The 21,305-nt window shown below is 37.2% G+C and overlaps 3 protein-coding genes and 1 long non-coding RNA gene across 11 annotated transcripts; 2 read left to right on the top strand and 2 right to left on the bottom strand.

The window, feature by feature from the left end:
- Window positions 1–1,076: 1,076 nt before the first annotated feature.
- LOC113733484 (uncharacterized) lies at window positions 1,077–1,850 on the bottom strand. Its single transcript, XR_003459010.2, has 2 exons — window positions 1,517–1,850; window positions 1,077–1,362 (listed from the first exon to the last, which is right to left on the bottom strand). It is a non-coding gene; the product is annotated as an uncharacterized lncRNA (long non-coding RNA).
- A 2,914-nt stretch (window positions 1,851–4,764) lies between these two features.
- LOC140034956 (cucumisin-like) lies at window positions 4,765–9,670 on the bottom strand. The gene is made up of 10 exons (XM_072073875.1): window positions 9,528–9,670; window positions 9,324–9,412; window positions 9,132–9,226; window positions 8,010–8,253; window positions 7,359–7,872; window positions 7,040–7,143; window positions 6,659–6,877; window positions 6,465–6,576; window positions 6,179–6,392; window positions 4,765–5,536 (listed from the first exon to the last, which is right to left on the bottom strand). The coding sequence occupies exons 1-10, from the start codon at window positions 9,615–9,617 to the stop codon at window positions 5,013–5,015; spliced, it is 2,205 nt and encodes a 734-aa protein (XP_071929976.1). The 5' UTR covers window positions 9,618–9,670; the 3' UTR covers window positions 4,765–5,012.
- A 3,440-nt stretch (window positions 9,671–13,110) lies between these two features.
- LOC113728545 (ras-related protein Rab2BV) lies at window positions 13,111–14,909 on the top strand. Its single transcript, XM_027252941.2, has 2 exons — window positions 13,111–13,281; window positions 14,042–14,909. Exons 1-2 carry the CDS (start codon window positions 13,117–13,119, stop codon window positions 14,522–14,524), a joined length of 648 nt encoding a protein of 215 aa, XP_027108742.1. The 5' UTR covers window positions 13,111–13,116; the 3' UTR covers window positions 14,525–14,909.
- Window positions 14,910–15,609: 700 nt separating this feature from the next.
- Window positions 15,610–21,168, top strand: LOC113730434 (uncharacterized). Of its 8 annotated transcripts, none has more exons than XR_011838845.1 (8): window positions 15,610–16,187; window positions 16,996–17,172; window positions 17,296–17,445; window positions 17,923–18,024; window positions 18,108–18,178; window positions 18,345–19,692; window positions 20,435–20,517; window positions 20,598–20,799. XR_011838845.1 is itself a non-coding variant. In XM_027255106.2 (8 exons), the coding sequence occupies exons 1-8, from the start codon at window positions 15,915–15,917 to the stop codon at window positions 20,890–20,892; spliced, it is 1,050 nt and encodes a 349-aa protein (XP_027110907.2). In that variant the 5' UTR covers window positions 15,610–15,914; the 3' UTR covers window positions 20,893–21,168. The 8 variants fall into 8 exon arrangements, 4 of the variants coding, with proteins under 4 accessions (XP_027110907.2, XP_027110908.1, XP_027110906.2 ...); XM_027255106.2 differs by lacking the exon at window positions 20,435–20,517 and adding an exon at window positions 20,810–21,168 and having other exon boundaries at window positions 18,345–18,412; window positions 20,598–20,723; XM_027255105.2 differs by lacking the exon at window positions 20,435–20,517 and having other exon boundaries at window positions 15,611–15,808; window positions 15,902–16,187; window positions 18,345–18,412; window positions 20,598–21,168.
- The last annotated feature ends 137 nt before the right edge of the window (window positions 21,169–21,305 follow it).

Below are 21,305 nucleotides of genomic sequence, written 5' to 3' on the forward strand. Positions count from 1 at the left end.
CACTTCACCTGCAATAGTTTTATGTAAAGTGGAAACTGGATTAGGCTATGTAGCATTATTAATTGAAATACCAATACTGCTTTTTTTTTTTTACATGCTAAATCAATCAATAGTTTAATTACCTTATATAAAAGTGCAGGAAGATTACGTGGATAAATGCAAAAGTTACAGGAAAGGTAAAGTGGATATTTATACAAACCATGAAAAAGTTACATGAAAATTAAGATTTTATTACACGTGCTTTTAGAGCGTGTCTGATATAAACGTCATATTTAATTGTGCATTCCATTTATTTTTCATTTTACATAAAGTTGTAGGGGTTATGCGATTATTTTGAAACTTTAGAGGGTTATTTGATATTATGTAAAATTACAGGGAGGTTATAAGTAATTTATTCAAAAAAATCAAAGATACATATAGGAATATATAAAACCGATAGAGATATTAAAGAAACCCAAAGAGATATTAAGAGAGTGTAATACAAGTCTTTTGTATATCATGACAGTTCTATCTAAGGAAGGCAAATTGATCTCAGACTGTTAGATTCACGTTAGCAGCAGACAATGAAAATTTCGATCAAACAAAATGGCCCGTATATACGTCAAAAAAAAAAAAAAACAAAGAAAGAAGTTTTTGTTGCATCAAACTCGTCTTTCTATGTTTTGAGATGTAATAAAAGAACTTGAGGACTGGATATATACAACATTTTCCGCACAAGTAACGTCAAACACAAACTGTTTTATGTCTTGTTGCTATTCTTCCTCCTGTATCTCATGCCTTTGTATATGTTGTGAACATCACTTGAGTGCCCATGCTATTGCTAATTGAAGATCAGTAAAATTACGAGAACTTACAAAAAAAAAGAAGAAGAAATATTAGGAAATGTTTAATTAATTAACTAGTGTTCTTAATATCGTTCCTCGATCCACTAATACTTTAGTTGGTGATCAGGCATATCTATACATGACCAGATAAAGGGATTCTCACTGTAAAATTAAGCAGAAAATTCCTGAGAAAGTTAATTATAATACACCAGGAGGCTAACATATTTAGTGCGTGAAGAACATATGTAGAAATATCATAACAGCTCCATATATATATATATAGGATACCATTCAGGACTAGTGTCCAAAGACAAGGATTTTTCCTAGTACCATGCTATAATTTATTTAAGCTGAAGCTGCTAAATACAGGGAATAATTCAGATTATGTTTGAAGTATACATCAAGAATCAAGTATGCTTCCACGGAGCGCAATGAAGTTTCCCTGAGCAAGACCCCTCCCATGAACTTCTGCATCCTTCTCCTGCGCCATCACAACATTTGCAAACCAATCCCAGTGTGGAGAACATCCCCGAATAACCTACACATATCCCAGAAAGAAAAAGGCAAAAATATATAGAAAACATCAGAAAACATTTCCCCACTACGGGCTTATGCTTATTTTCTTTATTATTATTATTATTATTTTTTAATTTTAGGGTTGGGAGGTGCTGGATGTTTAAATAGGTACTTACGTCGTGGAAATTTGGGTATCGGAGGATTGGCTTCAACTTGAAGGCGTCTGGCTCCGATGGGAGATGTTACAATAATGATAATGAACGACAAAGCCAAGAGCTCAAAACGTTTAGACATGGATTGAAATTCGCAGGTGTGGTCTAGCTAGGACGTGGAGAAGCCAAACTAGATCAGGGCAAACTTCGATCAGCAGCTAGAAACTGCTAAAGAGATTTGGTAAAATTAGTTTCAGATAAATATCAAACGGGGAAAAGTTACAAAGAGAATTGTTCTCTCTACCCCTAGAACCTTAGAGCTTAGAGTTACATATATGGATACGCGGTCTCTAGTGCGCATTCTCCAAATAATCCCCTGAACCCTATATATAGGCCAAGATGTTCTTCAATATTTGAACCTTAAAAGAGTAAGTTTATGAATTTGTATTTTCAGAGATGTTAATTCTGACTTTTGGAAATGTATGTACAATTAAATCTGGTTGACAAAATAACTTCAATGTGAAAGAAAAAGTATTTGTTTATCCCTAAATGAATTACTAAATATGTTGAAAAATTCTATCTGAGAGGTCAAATCTATTGGTTTTCTAGAACATGAAATACTTCCAAATCGGAATAGAGAACGCATTCTACCCCCCCCCCCCCCCAAAAAAAAAAAAGGGAAATAAATTAATGCAATATGCCACCATGATCCACTAACGTCTTTATCGTGTCTAGAAAGCATCAATGTAGCATAGCTTATCCTTTGCCCCTTTAAGCACGTACAACTTCTATTTTATCTTAGCTCAAAATTTTCATAAAATTTTCACTTCGCATTCTTCTCATTATCAGGGCTGGCGTTGCATAAATTTTGCACTACATAAAAGCTTTTTTTTTTTTATCTCTTGGGGGGCTGGAAGAATATAAGGCATACAAAATCTAATTTAGGGATTCCGCATTGGTTGAAATTTGACCGATTTTTTTAGGATTCAGCGGTTATGGTCATGTATAGATTTTTGTAATATATGCTTTTCCTAACATATGTTTAATTAGTTGTGCTGACTCCAGGTTTGTCGGTGAAGGTTTGTATTATTCTGCAGATTCGCTGCTTCAGTAGATATTTTTTTTTCATATCAATATAAGTGCTAGATATACTGAGTTTGACAAGAGAAAGAAAGACCAATTGAAACTTCCTTGCCCACATGCTATTTGTTTTTCTTTCATATAACGTGAAAGAAGGATCATAGCTTTGATGCTGAAATGGGAACGGTCTTCATGGACTTTAGGCTATATATTATCAACAAAAAAAAATTTCTTTGTTATAGTCCACAGTTTCATTTTCAAATGAGACTGTATTTCTTATACATCTAATTAAAAGTCAAAAGTCTGATGAATTTATGTTTTACATTGCTTTAAGGTTGTCGTCGTTTGGTTCCAATCTCCACATCATATCTGCGATGATCTCTTACTTTCTCCATGCATGCATCGATGCATGAAAGCTCCTTTTTTCCGCGCAAGAAGAAAAGTTGACTACTTCGTAGTCAGCCGACCACAAATCCACCACTGTGTTTAATCAGGGGAAAAAATACGGGTGATCACAAATCACAAGTCAAGTGGACTGCAGAATTCAAGTTTCTAGAGGGACATAATATATAGTATAGTACATACAGTCTGATTGTGCCACTGAATAAGATATTAGGAGAGCTTATCTAGTTAGCAATTGAGCGTGCATTAATGTTCTTTGTTTTTGTCTTCTTGTGTTGGTTGCTGGGTGGGGCGGGGGCGGGGGCGGGGGCGGGGGGGGGGGGGGGGGGGGGCGATCCTTATCTCCTCTCAGATAATTAGCATGTTCATTGTATATATTCCAAGTTCAAACATCTTGTTAGTTGCGCCCTTGACGGGCAAGCATCCGTCATATTCTGGAAGACCATAACAGCGTCGAATCATCAAAGGTACAGTTAAGGCCATATATGAAAAGGAATTTCTAGAAAATAATTGAACAAATAGTAAGCCCATTTGGCTAACATAATTAGGTCGTGAGAAAAGCTGTGATCGAGGCAAACTTTTAAGGCAAAAGTTTGGGTAGACGCAGTCTTGTAAATCTAGTTATTCAAATTTTGTCACATTTTCAATACTTGAATTGGTGAGATGGTATGATAAATTTTGAACCGCTCGTTCTACATAGACCAGATCTACCTAAGTGTTTGCTAACTTTCAATGATTAACGTGCTAGGGAGAAAGTCAAATAAAATGTTGGGTGATGAATTGCATTGAAGCGTTATATATTGCCTAATGTTATCATGGTGCTTTTCATAAAACTAAAATCTGAAATCTGAATTCGTTAATTAAGTTACTGAATTGTTAAATACTAAATCTGATACATTTAAGTACATATCATATTAAATGATAAGTGAATAGTTTATTATTTAGTTTTTGGAGCAAGTTTTATTAATGAAATTCAGTGTCACACTTACCTAATTAATTTAGATATTTTTATTTTTTGTTATCAAACGCGTCTGAATATGTTAACATATAAACATATTAAATTTAAGTGCTTAAATGTTGAACTAGGTTATCAAACAAGGTGTTTGTTTGGCTTGAAGCCACCATTTGATTTGAAAGCAAAAATTAATCGCGTGTTACTTCTTCCTACAGTGATGAACCAATATACCAAAATCAAAATGATGGCCATCCAAACATAGCCCACATACTTGATAAATTTGTCCAATTAGTGATGTGGTTCCATGACCAACACCCTAGCTATTAATTATTACTAAGAAAAGGGTAAAAAAAGGGGGAAGGCCGAGAAGATCAGAGCTAGCTATTGAGGAAACGCCAGCTCAATCAATCTTTTTCTGTGTCGCGGGAGGAATTGTCCACCATTTGAACGTTCATATCCCTATTGCCGAATGAACGAAGTCGTTTATTCTTCGAGTCATAGCATTGCGAACTTTATTAGAAGTTTGTGGTTTGAACTTCGCTTCGTTTTTGGGCTGGATTAATTCTTGGGCGCTATTCTAACGCCAGTTATACGGTTAATGACATTAGTAAAGTATCGAGTTTGACTTTCGAAAAGAGCATTGCAAAAGTTGCAAAACATTATTAGAGTCTTTTTTTTTTATTTTTTTGGGAAGCAACATCCTTAGAGCCTTAGTGGTAGTTTCACTACATACAATCACTAATACGTGTTTCCATTAAAATTACACATCTCAAATCATATTCTCAGGCATTTTCACAAATAATTGGTAGGAAAGCTTACCAGAAAGATATGACCCTTAGAGAGCAAACATCTCCTGTTGATTAATGAAATCAGAGCAAGTATTTCTATGCAAAACAGCAAAAAATATACTAGTAATTAAAAATTAGGAGGTCCCATCCCGGTGTCCTCACCTATATATGCTTTCGTAAGACTGATTTACAATGCCAAATGACCGAAAGTGAATATGTACATTCTGCTTCTTTATTTCGAAACAGCATCATATTTGTCAATCTAAGATCAAGATCCACTTATTTGAACTAATGCTTAAGCATAAGAATGTGCAACAACAGGGCTTCTGACTTGATGCACCCCATCATCCCATACCAAAGAGCCCGAGATTATAGTTCGTGGAATTTCTGCTGTAACAGTAACACTAAAAGACAACTTCTGCCCCAATGATTTGAAGGAAAGAGTAATGGGGTTCACTTGAATGCTGAGTTGAGGTGGAGCAGTTACAGTTGCTTTGTAAGTCGATACTGGATTACCAACATTTGTTACAGTTCTGTGGAAAACCCGAGTGACTTGTCCAGATTTTGCAGAAACTGCAAATGAAGGATAATTAAGATCCCAAACTGTTGCATTATTGGCTTTGGTGCAAGAAGAACTGTTATTGCCAGTGATGCGTCGCAAAGTTGTGGTGTTGTATCCTTGACCGCACAAGAAGCTCACAAAATCAGCCTCAGTTATGTCATATACAAGACCGGGAGCTGCAGCTTTTATGGGATTTATTTGACCGGATCCATAAGCAAATTCAGCATCAATATTGGTTTTTGTACTCATGGGTGTAGCTGCATAGCAGTGAAAACCAAAAATGTTAAATTTTGATTAAGCATCATGCATTGTTATTTACATGATGTTGGGTATATACTATTAATGTTCGTGTAAAAATTTTACTATTTATCCATTTACTTTTTTTGGGAGGGGGTGGGGGGGGGGGGATTTGGGCGGTTGGGGAGAGTTTCAATTATGTTTCTGATATGTATTCATGTTTATTTTTGAGCCAGAGAAAATGGTCAAAGGTAGCAGCCCACTACAAGTGCAAGCAATTCTAGACCTTTAGAGTTTATATTGTAACTTCTGGGCAATTAATATATACGGGCCTTTTGCCTTTAGTCCGTTTCTTTTCAAGCTAGTAAAAGGATAAGTACATTCTTCAAAGCAAACATATAGCTATCGCCTTTGGCTAGCAAAGAACATAATGTCGCAACATGCAAACAATTTAGTCCTATTCTTTCTTGGTTTCCACTTTCCAACATGATATTCATCAGAAAAATGATCACGTTCTTTAGCTTCAAATGCTTTTTAACACTGTGGCTCATATGCTCAGTCTAAAGATTTTAGGAAGTAGTAAAATTTTGGAAATATGCATAAGTCCGTTTTCATTTTAATTTTTTTTGAAAAATTAAATCTGAATCATATTTAATTATTACCAGTTGTCATAAGTGCAGATTTGATAGCAGCAGGGGACCAGGTAGGATTGAAAGATTTAACATAAGCAGCTGCACCAGTGGCGTGAGGACAAGACATTGATGTCCCAGAGATTATGTTGTATGGAACTACTCTGGTGTCTCCTTCGTCCCCTGTAACCGTGGTAGCTTCTGACCATGCTGCTACAATGTCTATCCCGGGTGCACTTATGTCAGGCTGCAAAAAGATACTTAGAAGGTGTACTTGTATAATTTCAACATCACAATAAATTACTACTAAGTGAATCACCTTGAGAATGTCTGCAGTAATAGGATTTGGTCCCCTTGATGAAAATGAGGCCACATATGGAGCCGCTTTGTCTACAATTGTTGTACTCTTTCGAATAACTGCAGTGGGCTCACTGCAAAATCAAAAAACCATTTTTGTGCTACTTTTTATCAGAAAATTGTCAAGTGTATAACTGTTCTAAGGTTTGTACGTACCTCGTGGAGTTAATGTAGTTTAAAATTGTAGTTCCGTCTCGTGTACTTAGATAAGATACAGGCAAGGGGAAAGAGAAGGCAAAATCTTTGTTGCCTCCATCTTGCATTACAGTGCCAGTAGCACCTGCATCAAGTGTTGTTGTCCCATCATTCAGCTTGTCACAGACCACAATTGTTCCATTCACTTTGGTTACGTCCAGGGAGTTGTATATGCAGTACCTGCACTTCATGTGTCACATATTTTTTTGTTTTTTTTTGTTTTTGGTAATGCGTCACGTTTATTAAATGTCCGCAAAGAAATCCGCATATATATTATGGTTTTGACTTCTATCATTTTACAGCAGCCAAGTAATTACGCTCCTGTGTGAAACTTTTGGTTACCTGGAATCTGATGAATCAAAACCGGCTGCTACATTTGGGACATCCCCTCCATAAACAAGCGGGTACAACTCATCATGAAGCTGGAAAGTATTCACAGAGACTCCCTGCTTGCAAACAATTATATGTGTAGATAAGCACTTGCTTGTTCTTTAAATTTCTTTATGCTTTATCTAACATGGTTACTTGTTAATCACTGAGGTCGGCTCAGTAATCAGGGAAGGGCTATTAGAGTCTTTTCTACTATATATCAGGTCTAAGGTTGATAGTTGGGAATACTTGGTTGATTGTTCTTCACATTCATTATGGCCTTATTGCTCACCTGGTAGACATTTTTGTTTCCCAGGAGCACGTTTGTCACAAACTTCCTATCAGTAACACTGCCAGCCACCGAGAGGGACCAAGGCGAGAAATTCGTGATTGACGAGGCACCAGGTCCTGAATTACCTGCTGAATTTGATGTGAGTATTCCATGTTTCATAGAATGGAAAGCTCCGATGGCAATGGTATCTTCGAAGTAGTTCAAAGGAAAAGAGCCACCGACTGAGAGAGATATAATGTCAACTCGATCAGCAATAGCATCATCAAATGCTGCAAGAATATCCGAATCGTAGCAACCATCGGACCAGCAAATTTTGTACACAGCTATCCTAGCAGAAGGCACGCCTCCTCGAGCAGTTCCCGAGCCCAGGTCAAACAAGCTTGCCTTGCTTACCAAGCGACCTGCAGCTGTGGACGCTGTGTGGGATCCATGACCTTCCGAATCTCTTGGTGAGGGAATGTCTACATCTGGAACTTGGCCATCTGCCCGATAATGTTTTGCTCCAATTATTTTGCTGCAAGCAAAATATGCAGCTTTTATTAATGATTGAGCTTAATTAAGTTGCACTCAGGACACCGTCATTAAGAAGGAATTCCTGCATGGAGTGATCATGTCTGCAAGTAGAAGGACCAAAACGTTAGCACTATTTACTTGTTACAGGTGAAGTTTTTGGAGGTTTCGCAAGTGCCTTTCCATTTGCTAGGAGCTGGACCAAATCCTGTGTCATCGAAGCTTTTTGATTCTGGCCAAACTCCAGTATCCAGCATTGCTACGATGATATCGCTCTCAGCCGTTTTTCTGGGAGCATTCTGGGGAAACCCCACGAAATCCCACGACCTTGTTGTGTGGAGTTCTCTTTTGCCATTTGGGAAAACAGAAACTACACCGTCCATGCCTGGATTTTTGGACAATAAAGGAACCTTAAGTTGCAATAGCCAAGATATTGTAACATTCAAATATAGCATTACAAATTAGATCGACCATTGGACAGTTATATAAATAGATATGTCAATGGGTAGGGTTTGGATTGGATCTCTTTAATTCAGATCCAAATCTATCAAATTTAATTATATCTAAATCAAGATTTAGACTCTTATGGGTTTGAAAAAGTAAGTTTAGAGGTCGTCTCTCATGGATTTATGTAATGGATATCCATTATATTTTTTTAAGCACACTAAAGTAAAATATATATTAAAAGTATATAGACTTAAAAATAATATAAATATCATCTAATTTTTATTTTCAAAAATAAAATTAATATTCAAGAAATTGAATGCAATATTTTCAACTCAAAAAAAGACGACTTGTATTTATTTTCAAAGATTCAATTGTATCCATACCCAATATTTTATTTGTTTGCCTTTACTTTTTCTCTTTTTCCTGAGAAAATGTTTATCAATTATAATGACAACTATAATTAGCTTGAAAAAAGAAAATAATTTTGAAGTCCTACTGTGTTTGATCTAATGGATACAGAATTTTAGATTGTTTTATAAATTTACTAATAAATAAATATGTATATATACACACACACACATGCATACATATATATACATATATATAAATTTACTAATATATATACATATACATACATGCATATATATATAATTTTATTATATTTATATAGACTTAAATAGGATTTGATATGAATTTAGATTTGAGTATGGATCATCCAAAACTAGACTCTATTTAAATCTCTTATAAGGTCCAAATATATCACTTGGGTCTGAGTGACTGTGTCCCGTTGATATGTCATATGTATAGTTCACTTACTGGCTAATCTTTCCTTCTCTTCCTCGGTCAGCTTTGCTACGAAACCATTGAAGCTTCTCTTGTAACTGTAGAGCAGAGAATCTGACGCCCTTTTGCTGCATTGATCATTTGTCAAGAGAAGTAGGGAAAAATGTTCAACATTGCCAGTCCATGGAAAGAAGAATGCTAGTTGTATATCGAAAATCACAAGACCTGCCAACTGCTTCTTGTAACATGCTTGAATGGCGGGATGAAACTGAGAAATCTCCCTTTGGACGGTCCCCCATGTACACGATATAAACCTGCTGGTTAAGATGCATAATCTTAATGAGTTTCCAAGGCGTATATTTTGTTGGGAAAAAAAAAAAAGAAGACTGAAAATAATGTAATAGTAAAAAGAAAAGAGAATTAATTTGCCTTTCGATTGTCATCAACTGCCTCGGCGTAGCATCTAAAGAATAAAGTAACTACCAGCAAAAGGCATGTAAGAGAAATTGAATTGGCCATGATAGGTATCAGGCAGCCCTCAAGTACTTTAAAGTGATGAACTTGGAGAAATTAAGCAGCAGTCGGACGACCTTTTATAGTGAGAAGTAGATATTTATTCTCGCATTCGATTCTCAGTTGAACGAAATGTCGTCATACCCGCCAACAAGTTAAGCAAGCCCATGGCAGCGTCCAACAACGCCGGTTAGTCTCCCTCCCACATCAATACAATATTTACAAGGTTAACGTACGTTCTTAGGTATGATCTTTACCACGGTGTTATCCCTTTGTTTATTCTTTAAACTTTAAAAAACGTTGTGCTACGCAGTTTCTTACTGTATTTTGTGTTTTTTTCTGTCTGCAACAATGTAATACAACATAATTTACGCTTCTTTTTTTGAGATCTGTTTGGATTCACAAAAATGTTAGTTCCACGTAATGTATCTGATCTTGAGTTCCCCATAATCCTACACCTCCCGCTTCCTTGCCTAACTATATATCCTTGCTAACTAATCTAATGGGATTGATGAGATTATATTGGGATTATACTGGGATTGACCTTACAAAATTCCTTGCGAACTAACTCTAACGGGATTAATTGACTGATGATATCAGACCAGAAGAGATTATACTGGGATTGACGTTGCAAAATTGAGTCAATATCAAACGGTGTCTCCAAATACCTTGTCTTATAAATTAGAGTTTTGCAAATTAACTAGCAAGTAGAAAAAAAAAAAAAAAAAACAGATTATCTAAAGTATATTAGAGTTCTGCATCTCCGTAACGTTATCGTCTCCAGTTGCCCAATATGAACTCCACAATCTGCTTCTCGTGACCTCATTTCCCTTCCATGAATTTGAACGTTCCCAGATTCGTTTTATTCTTTCTTTGATTTGTTTCTTGGTCGAGGAATACTCTGACAACGCAGTGGATTATATATTTCTTCTGATTGGAGCTTCCGTCCACGGCCTATTTTCATTAATATATAAAGAATGGAGTCTATATCACTTGTACTACTACTTCTTACACATACTAATACCTTTTGTTGAGTCTTAGAGTTTGCTTTTGAGAAGTTAATGATGTGCACAACAGATTAGAAAAAAAAAGGGATGTCAGTTCTGGAATTATGTCAAACAAGCCACTAGCTAGAGTTCCATATTTGAATGGAAATTCTGTTAGAATGCGTAAGAACAAAAAATGCATGTGTGGGAGGAGGAGGGATTGAAGAAATTTTTGGCATATGAAACTTTTGGCTTGTAGGACAATCCTTTCTTATAAGAATAGTGACTGTAAAGTGAACGCAAGAAATCCTTTTCTTATTAGAGTGCGTGGGTAGAACTTGGTGTTGAAATTATTAGATGCGAGAATTCGAGAAGGCTTGAAAAGAATACTGTGCATTTTCCAGATGGGACTAAATGGTTAATTAATTTCACAAAGCAACCCTATTGATTTATTTTATCCATGTTTATGTTTTTTGTCTTGCGAACATATAAACATATTCTTGATTTCCGGAAACCAACAAGTGACGAACACGTAAATTTATGTACATGGATTAAGTTTTGAGTAGTAGATTCGATTCGTTGCCATTAGAGAATAAACGTGTTTTTAAGAAATAATGGCGTATTAGTAATTGCTTCACTCCTAACTTATCTTCCTTAATTGGGAAGTAATCTCTCGATTTGGACGGCAAAGCCTGTACTAATATTCATTGCCAGTCACTGTGCCGTGCAAGTTTCAACGAGATATACAGAAAACTAAGAAAAGAATACATTGTAGCACGGGAAAGCTTCTCTTTACAACCACCAGCCTTTGGGTTGGTGCTGATGGCCACCACCTAAGTGGGTAAATGCTATATTTAAGTGGTTTGTTTCTAAAAAATTCAGACGAGCGTGCTATGTACCCGTTTGATCCGGTGGTGATTCAATTCCTTCCGGATTATCTCTGGGCCTCTTTAGGTCCATCCCTTCCTCTTAGTGTAGAATAGATCCGATAAAAAAAGGGAAAGCTTCTTTTTACCATCTACAAGTGGACTATAACCAATAATAATAATAATAAGGACTATTCTATTTTCCTTTTTCCCTTTTAAGGACCATCGTTTGGATTTCTTCAATAAACTGTCGCAAATGTTTCAATCACAACAGTGTACAAGGGGTTTAACATTTCATATACTGTCAATGTAGTGATTTTTTAACATTAATACTAGTAATTTTGAATATATGCCATATGTATATTTTGCATTCGTATTATGTTATGTGACCTGATTTAGATCTAATAGAACTGTTTTAAAAAAAATTATCATAAAGGTATTTATGGTTGTGATTGGCAAAATCTTCATAACATTCGACGGTACGGCCGAAAAAGGTCATTGAGACACTTCGAAAGTCCACTCCAAACAAAGAAATTTTGATTCATCCAACTGTGTCCAAATTGGGTTGGTTGGACATGATTTTGTCCAAAACATTAGGCTTTCATCTAGCCTATATTTGAGGCCCATCTGGTATGGGCTGCAATGACTTTCAAATTTTCGCAAAATTTGTTTTGTGGGCAAATAAGAGGAAAAAGGGACATGACCCCTTTTTTTTCTTTTTTAAAATAAATCTGGTGTTACGCAGTGCACCAGACTAATCTCGCAGACCCCACAAAATTTCGCAAGAAATAACTAAAGCCTCAATGGCCACCACCAAGGTTTGTAAGATTTGGGGAGATAGGTGATCAAAGGTTTAAATCTTGTCTCTTACTATTTATCATTATATATGGCTTGCCACTTTTAGTGCTTCCAAACTAATGTGTGTAGGTCAGTGGTGATTCACTTCTCACCGATTTTCTTTTGAGCCTCCTCTTTAGGATGCGTAGGTCGATGATGGTTCAATTCTCACCGGTTTCTTTTGGACCCTGTCACTTTAAGTGGTTTCAAACCGGTCCGTAGGCCAATTTCTTTTTGGGTCTCTTCAGGGTGTGTAGATCGACGGTAATTTAGTCCTCACCGATTTTTTTTGGGCCTCTCTATCATCTACAAGAGAAAAAAAAAAAAAAAAAAAAAAAGGACAAAGCATGCTTTTCATCCGATGTTTTTGAAAGATGGAGAAGAGAATGAGTAACGTCTGAGGCCGCAGAGTTTATAGGATGCTTAGCCGCTTAAACTCCTGTTTGTGCGGTTATTCTGTTTCTCAAAATTTTCTTTCTCTTCCTCCCTAACCAAAATTTAAAAATTGCCTCTAATTTCCTCGTAACAAAATAATCTCCCTTTGCACCTGTGCTTGCCATCCTTTCATGCATGGTTAGTGTCTTGGCAAATTATTCTGTTCTCTGTCAGGCCTACTTTTGCATTGTCCATGATTTTTCTTTTCTTTTCTTTTCTTTTCTTTTTGGGGGAGTGGGGTTCGATCTCTATGCGTTGCATTGATCCTGGTTCTTGAATTCTACTGTGGCCTTTCCCTGTAATCAACTATATGTATTCTTGTTAACTAAATTCTTGATTTGGGTGAATGTAGGTTGGTGGGATGTACAAAGAAAATTATAAATGGCTTACAAGGTGGATCATGAGTATGATTACTTATTTAAAATTGTGCTGATCGGAGATTCTGGTGTTGGAAAATCAAATATACTTTCCAGGTTTACGCGAAATGAGTTCTGTTTGGAATCTAAATCCACGATTGGTGTTGAATTTGCCACGAGGACTCTTCAGGTTGGCTCTGATCCTCGATCAGTACATTACAATTTGCCCATCTATGTCATCCCTTAAAACCACGTTGCTGTTGTTTTCTGATGTGCTCCTTTTTTCGTGCCCAGTTTGAATTTGTTCATAATTAATTGCGCTCATATTCTGCTGCTTCAAATCTGCATTATAAGGCACTTTTGTCATTGTAATTGGATCGTGACGGGTAAACGTTGGTCCTATTGGCACTTTTTTTTTTTTTTTTTTTCAGAATTAGATATTGCACAAATCATAAAACCAATCATGGAACTTCTGCAGGGTTAAATACCCTTTTTTATTTCTGAGGGCATCGACACATCAAAATAATATTCGATTGATGTCACGTCCCTCTATCTGTATATTTCCAGTCATGGCGCATACTGGATATTCTGTATAAGATGTGGGAAAACCATTTCAACTTGAAGGTTTTCACCTACTACTACACATACTTGCCCAGCACTGTTAGTTAATCTTAAGGTTCCTCCCACACCACTATACAATTAATGTTCCGCGAAGTTTTGATGATCAAGCGTGTCTTGTTGAGATTTGTGCATTTGAGCTAGTTTTTACAAGTCATGCAAGATCAGATGTACTTTCCCTGGTGTGCAATCGTCGTTCTTGCTATTTGACGGACACAGACTAGTTTCGTGAAAGAATTGGACGGATTACAGGCGCCCGGCATTATACTTCCACTACATATCTATCGTATGTATGGTAATTGAGCACATTTAGGTTGAAAATTTTGGTGCAGGTGGAGGGCAAGACGGTGAAGGCCCAAATATGGGACACGGCTGGGCAAGAGAGGTACAGAGCCATCACCAGCGCATATTATAGAGGAGCTGTTGGGGCGCTGTTGGTCTATGATATCACCAAGAGGCAAACGTTTGAGAATGTGAATCGTTGGCTTCGTGAGTTAAGGGACCATGCTGACTCCAACATTGTCATTATGTTGGCCGGGAACAAGTCTGATCTGAACTACCTCAGAGCCGTTCCGGAACAAGATGCAAGACTTTTGGCCGAAAAAGAGGGACTGTCATTTTTAGAGACTTCAGCATTAGAAGCACTTAATGTGGAGAAAGCATTCCAAACAATTCTGCTGGACATATACCAGATAATCAGCAGGAAAGCACTGGCCGCGCAAGAGGCTACTGCAAACCTTCCCGGTCGAAGCACCACCATTAAGGTTGGTGAATACTCTGGTAATACGAGCAGGAAGGCCTGCTGTTCCAATTGAGGTTTCAGCTTGTAAACCTCTGCATCGAAATCGGTTTTTGAAACGGAAAAGCAATTGACAATGTAGACGACCATGATGGAGTATTTGATAAACAATACATTCTTCCAGTCCAATTTAGGAAAGAAGATAGGGATATCATTAGTTTTTAAGCAAAACGAGGACCAAGAAAAGGGTGCTTCTTCTTGATCGTTTCGAACCATTCTTCATCTTTTGTTTGCTCAGCTATTTATTTCCATTTTAAAACTTTTTGGATTGTTCACAGGTAACGTGAGCAAATAGTAGTTGCCCATATGGCGATATGTTATAGCACTGCTACTACTGCTTATTACTGGAATTGGCAGCTTAGCCATGTATGATGTATTGTACAGTTTAACTGCTGTGGAGATTGCTACAGTATTACGTTAATCTTGACCTGTTGTTTTACTCTTTTTGTCTTACATTTTTTTTTTTTTTTTGGTTGTTTTTGAAAAAGCAAGGCGACAAAAATAAAATTTGGTGTCAGGACAAAGGTCCTCCCTTTTGTCGCGGCAAATACAAGATTATAGATGAGATGCTTCCTTGGGGAATTAAAGAACTATCAACTCAACTGTCGTATTTCCTCCCTGTGTCTGATAATAACCAAGAATTCATACCTTGCTATCTTCTCTACTTTACATGGATGAGCCCAATTATATTTTAAAACTGATGAAGCCCTTTTATTAGTAGTGTCTTGTTCGCCATTTTAGATCGAGTTATTTTGGTTCCTATCTGCAAACCGTCATTTTTCAGTCTCTCTTATCTCACAAAAGGCCTATTTTCACTTGAACATTTAACTTTAATATAATAAGAAAGTGACCCTCCAAAGACCTAATTGCATTCGCGCCTACAACTTGGTTGGGGTCGTTGCTGACGAAAAGGTCAATTATTTTTTAAGTAAATCTTATATATACTGTCAGTGTATATATTATTATAATTAAATAAATATCGCGTAAACAAAATTTTAATTTTAAATTCAAAATTTTATATATAATATATATATATATATATATATATATATATATATATATATAACATGATAATGGTGTATCTACTGATAAGATTAATCCCTATTTTTTCAGAGTTAAACAATTCCAGTCGCGTGATTCGTGATTTACTCGGCCACAAAAACCACCGCCCCAAATCCAATGGACGGTCCCAAACCGCCATTCTCCTAAAACCATTCCAGCTACGACGTCGTCGTCCTTTGTTCGATGCTTTTTCCTGCGTCCCAAACCAAACATATACAGCTGCTGCTGCTTGTTGCAGGTATTCGTCTCACTAAACTCAAAACCGTCCGCTGTACAGAGTGTAGACTTGCGTATAAATACGTATTATCATTTCGTACATCAATTGCGACAGATAGAAGGCTGGAATGCAAACTGAAGCTAGAGCTCGGGTGGTGGTGGAAGGAGGAGGAGGGCGCGGCGGGCAGAGGGTTATGAATACTGGCCATGGAGCGGTGGTGGTCGACGGAGGCGCCTCCGGTGCTGCCCATAAGTTGATGGAGCAGCATAAGGAGAGAGCCTTTCATCATAATCATCAATCGCACATCGGAACAGTTTCGCAGCTTCTCGCCGGCGGAATTGCCGGTGCTGTGGGCAAGACCTGTACCGCTCCTCTTGCTCGCCTCACTATTCTCTTTCAGGTTCGATGCTTCTTTCATTATTTTTTTTTAAATGCTCATTTTACGTCTCCGAGAATACTTGGGAGGAACTCGTTAGTAAAGTGGTGAAGGGATATAAAAAAAAATCAGATTTTGATGCCTGTTCAAGGTTGCTATTGAGTTTTGGTTTGTATTCTATCCTGAATTGAGGCGGTTCATTAGATTTAGGATGAGCACAGAATCGGGTATTGCAAGTTGCAACTTGTGGGCATGGGCCTCAATATGTACAAGTGGTGCCAATGAAATCAGGAAATGGTGTGTATGTGCTGCTGGAGCGAGAATTTGACGTCTTATTCAGAAAGATGTGCATAGAAAACTCATATTCCTGTCAGTTGAGAGAAACACTACCTTGTTCTTTTAGAAATAAATTGTTCAGAAAGCTCATAATTGACATTCAGTTTGGAAATAACCTTTTCTGCCTTTTGCAGGGGCCTCGCTTGTGCCTTCTTTTACACTTTCCTTTCGTCTGGTTTTCTTAAAATGCATATTCTTATGGTCATAGCCGGTGTCTCTTCGTCCTATATTGATTAGGTATTGGCTTTTGTTAGTGATAAACAGCGAGAAGCCTTGTTACTGTTTTAGAAGCTCCCATCAATTAGCCATCGTTTCGTCCATGATCCAGTACATTGAACATTCGTGTTTACCAAGATTTCACTTTTATATTCATAACAACGTTGTTGCTGCTGCTGCTTCTGCTGTTGTTGAATTTTTTTTTTTTTTTTTTAAAGAAAAATCCACCTGCACCCAGTCTCTGTATATCATGAAGATGATGTTACCTTTGTATTCACAGCTACAAGGAATGCAATCTGATGCTGCTAGCCTGAAGAAAGCTAGTATATGGCATGAGGCCAGGCGTATAATGAGAGAAGAGGGATTTCGGGCATTCTGGAAGGGAAATTTGGTCACAATTGCTCATCGTCTGCCCTATTCTTCTGTCAGCTTTTATACATTTGAGCGCTATAAGAATGTTGGTATTCATGTTTCATGATGAAATCTTGTTATGTTTCCACAAGTGCTTGCTTTCATAGATTGCTTTTTACCTGTTCTGTACGTCATTCATTTTGTTTTATGATCTTTTGTCATGTCACAGCTCCTACAGTTAATTTGGGGAGTTGAAAGTCCAGGAGAAAATGTAAGAAAAGACCTTTGTATACGACTTGTAGCAGGTGGGTTGGCTGGAATAACTGCTGCTTCTGTTACATACCCTCTGGATCTTGTAAGGACACGCCTTGCTGCTCAGGTACATAATGAAGAAACCATGTTTATGAGCATTCACATATTTTTGCTTAATGAACCTGTTTGTTCAGGATGTCTATTTTTTATCATGCTTTTGTTAACGACTGTACTAGGAGCTAAATATGTCAATGTATGTGGGGTTTTTCTGCATATACATCTCCCTGTTTTGGATGACTAGTGGAGCAACTGCTCCCCATGGTCTTTCTAATGCTCCCCCATCTATATTGCTAGCTTATGATGTTTTGCAACCACAATGTGTATCTATTCTGTTTGGGATGAGTTTTTCAACCTACAGGTGTGCATTAGGCAATTAGTCTTTCTTCTCTTTGCATGTACAGTTTTTCTTGCTCTACTGAGAGCACCATTTCTCTTTCTTGGCACCCTTAAGGCCACTATATCTGCCTGAATAAGAAAGTACCACAACAAAAAAAAAAAGTCTTGCTACTCTTTTCTGATTACCATCTCATTGAATGTATTGCAGACAAATGTTGCCTATTACCATGGTATTTGGCATGCTTTATGTACAATTAGCAGGGAAGAAGGTGCCTTTGGCCTCTATAAAGGACTTGGAGCAACTTTATTGGTATCTTATATGGTTCTAGATCCATTTTTTGGAGAGTATCAGATTTATTCTGGGGTCTGGTTACTGATTTGGTGATATTGCAGGGTGTTAGTCCTAATTTGGCAATCAGTTTCTCGGTTTATGATACAGCAAGGACATTATGGCATTTTCACAGGTAATCAACATTAAATGAAGCACTTACTTTAAGCTAATGAAATGCTGGTCAGCATTGTTGTTTGTGTGGTTGAAATTGTTCTTCTGCCACCATGAAAGCATAGCGTGTATCCAAAAAGTTTTGGAGTTATCTTGAAATTTTAATGCAAGTTCCTTGTTAACATCAGGCCAGATGACTCAACTGTCTTGGTCAGCCTTAGTTGTGGCAGTCTATCAGGCATTGCATCATCCACCGGTGAGGTTCCGCTAAGCGCTTATTCATATTACTGCATTAAGTTTTTCTTTCGAAAATTTATTTGTTTTCTAAGAAGAATTTGGAGAATGAAAATACAGTTTGTTTTCAGTGTCCAGCTGTTGTGGCGTTGTGCCTGCTAACACTTGTTTTCTGCATCTTTTGAACTGGAACTGCCTTTCTTGGGTAATTTAGGCAGGAGAAAAGACAATGGTATAACCTCACTCCTCGCAAAAGTCTTTGAAGGTTGGCCTTGTACTAATATTACTCGAATACCTAAACATGACCAGCAGCTGTCACTCTTTTACCTGGAAAAGCTCTAGATCCAGCACAACTTATAAGATAGTGGTGCTTCTTCTGGTGCTCAGAATAGTGTAAACTGAGTTGCTGGTTTACAACCTTCTGGTTGTATTCGGAAACATTCTATTGAATGAACCAGGCGTGTGTAGGTATGCACTACTTGCTAACGGGATATGGTCATAGTGAGTTAGATTTAGTTCAGTCTACATGGAAAAAGACACATTTTTTTAATAAATTGCTATTGTTTTAGTAAGTGCGTTTTTTAAGAGGAACTATGCAATTGATCTAACCTCTTTTATTGTTTAACCTTTTTTTGTTGTACTTGATGCTGAACTTCCATCCGAGACACATTGTGCTAGTGTTGCTTTTGTTTCTTGTAAACATTTTGTTTTAACTATTCTTTTGATTGTTTCATCCTTCAGAGTACTGCAAACTAAAGATTGTAGAGAATTATTGCAGTTATATATTCATGCTTTGTCCCCAGAATTTGCTGCAATTATGTTGCGTACTGCTTCTACATATTGCACAGAAACCAAAGAGAGAATTGTAGATAATGATGGGTTTTGACAGTTGAAAAGTGGATCACTCGCTGCTGAGTTACATGAATAAACCCCTTCTTTTTGGTATTTAATGAAAGATGTTACTGGCTCTCGCTGTCTTCATTGCTTTTGATGCAGAGAAGCAGATAGAGGTCCAAGTGTTTACTAAGTAACTAATCAGACTGGTCCTTAGAGCTAGATGCTCTCAAATGTTTGGAATATGGGAATTTGTGCAAGGAAAGTGGAACAAAAATTTTTACTTCTTGCAGTTCAGAAAGTAAATTTATTGTTTACGTAAGAGTTTTAATAGTATAACTTTCGGTGTCCTACATTCATTGGATGCTTGGCTCTCCAAACATGCAGTTGGCTCCATATAGGGTGGCTATTTTGAGGTGACCCAAAATGTGTTTGAGGTTGCCAGATGTGAGAGGCGTCCTCTTTGAGGTATGCTTCTCAATAGGCTTCCTATACCAATTGCTCCTTGATTTTACTCAAATCCTTGAAGCTTCACTCTTTGTGACTGATTTTTTGGTTCATATCAGACATGACTTCACTTGATCATTTTATACTTTCCCCTTGCTCCCAGGTCCCAAAATCCCCAGTAGGAAAAGGAAAAGGAAAACCAAGAAAAGAGCAGAAGAGGATTAAATCACGTGCTAGCACAGAAGAAGAAAGGCATATCTAGGAAAAATGATTTTTTTTCCTTCTCTTGTTTTCTTTTTGTTGGGGGGGGGGGGGGGGGGAGGTAATGGATGGAGAAAGAGGAGAAAACTAGAAATGCCACATTAACTTAGATAAGAGAAAAGTAGACGCATAATGTAAAAGTACCCTCATGCAAAACCTACAAAGTTGTCTCAACTGACTTTGGTCTCTAGTTAAAGAGTTTTTTGCCTTGGGCCCTAATTCATTTTGTAGTTAAATCCTTGAAAGATCATACTGAATTAGTTTTCCATTGTATTATTCAAGCTTTGCAACTCATTGTTGGGCAACCTAACATTGGTGGTGAACATTAATTGTATACATTTGTTTCTTGAAATGGGATGTTAATGTATCCGGTTGGTGACTTGGTTTATTCTATTTACTTTCCCCTTAGCTCATACATCCAGGGAAAAAAAATGCACTATTTAGGTATTGTTACCTAATTGTTGTCAGCTGTAATATGTATTTTCCTTTTCTTATAAATCAGTGACTGCGTAACTTCATGTAGAAGCTTGATTTTTGGTGAAAATTCAGGCATAATATTCTGGTTTTTGTGACATTTTCATTGAGGTACAGTGTGACTTCCTTCACCCACTGGACTGGTTTTTGTCTTTTTTTTCCCCCTTGATTTCATATACTTTATTTTGTAGCAACATTCCCTTTGGATCTTGTGAGGCGCCGAATGCAGTTGGAAGGAGCAGGTGGTCGAGCCCGTGTTTACAAGACGGGACTTTTTGGTACATTCAGGCATATATTTCGAATGGAAGGCTTTCGCGGTTTGTACAGAGGAATTTTACCTGAATATTATAAGGTAGTGCCAAGTGTGAGTATTGTGTTCATGACGTATGAAAAGTTGAAGCAGGTTTTATCAAACATTCCTGGAAGTTGACTCTGTTGGTGTCCCGGAAAGTAACTTCATATATTCAAGCACAATGCATGATATGAAGATGGTTTGTTAGACAACATTTCTCAGATAGGGCTATGTTGTAATTTGTAATACCGGAAAACCGCAATTTTCTTGTATAGAGCGGTATTCTTCAATTTTACGCCAGCATATTCTTCACACCTTCATAGAATCATCTGTAAGACGAAAAATTTTGAGCATCTGCCTTCATTGATCCATCTAGTTTAGGTATTTTTCTTTTTGGATTCTGTAAGATAATTGTTTACTGCAATTACCCTAATATTTGTGAATGCTCAGCATGTGACATCTTATGTGAATCTAATTGCTCTTTGCAAATTATGTTAGACGCCTAAGTATTCACTCATCTTGGGTGGTAAAGATTTCTAAGTTTTCTCGAGGCATCCGGAGTCGAAGTGATTGAAGCTTGGAATTGGAAAACTAAAAGTGTTCAAAC

The sequence above is a fragment of the Coffea arabica genome, chromosome 2c, assembly GCF_036785885.1.
Source record: "Coffea arabica cultivar ET-39 chromosome 2c, Coffea Arabica ET-39 HiFi, whole genome shotgun sequence".
In the NCBI taxonomy this organism is placed as follows: Eukaryota; Viridiplantae; Streptophyta; class Magnoliopsida; order Gentianales; family Rubiaceae; genus Coffea; species Coffea arabica.

Bases quoted from the DNA above. Each gene is read 5' to 3' on its own strand.
- LOC140034956 (XM_072073875.1), bottom strand. From the start codon at position 9,617: ATGGCCAATTCAATTTCTCTTACATGCCTTTTGCTGGTAGTTACTTTA. The intron at 7,144-7,358 runs GTGAGCAATAAG...GTTTGCAAGCAG, and splicing joins GAAACAAAAATGTCTACCAG to GGAGTCTCTGTGAATACTTT. The intron at 6,577-6,658 runs GTACGTACAAAC...TTGATTTTGCAG, and splicing joins AACTACATTAACTCCACGAG to TGAGCCCACTGCAGTTATTC.
- LOC113728545 (XM_027252941.2), top strand. From the start codon at position 13,117: ATGGCTTACAAGGTGGATCATGAGTATGATTACTTATTTAAAATTGTG. The intron at 13,282-14,041 runs GTTGGCTCTGAT...ATTTTGGTGCAG, and splicing joins TTGCCACGAGGACTCTTCAG to GTGGAGGGCAAGACGGTGAA.
- LOC113730434 (XM_072073877.1), top strand. From the start codon at position 15,915: ATGCAAACTGAAGCTAGAGCTCGGGTGGTGGTGGAAGGAGGAGGAGGG. The intron at 16,188-16,995 runs GTTCGATGCTTC...TTGTATTCACAG, and splicing joins GCCTCACTATTCTCTTTCAG to CTACAAGGAATGCAATCTGA. The intron at 17,446-17,922 runs GTACATAATGAA...AATGTATTGCAG, and splicing joins GGACACGCCTTGCTGCTCAG to ACAAATGTTGCCTATTACCA.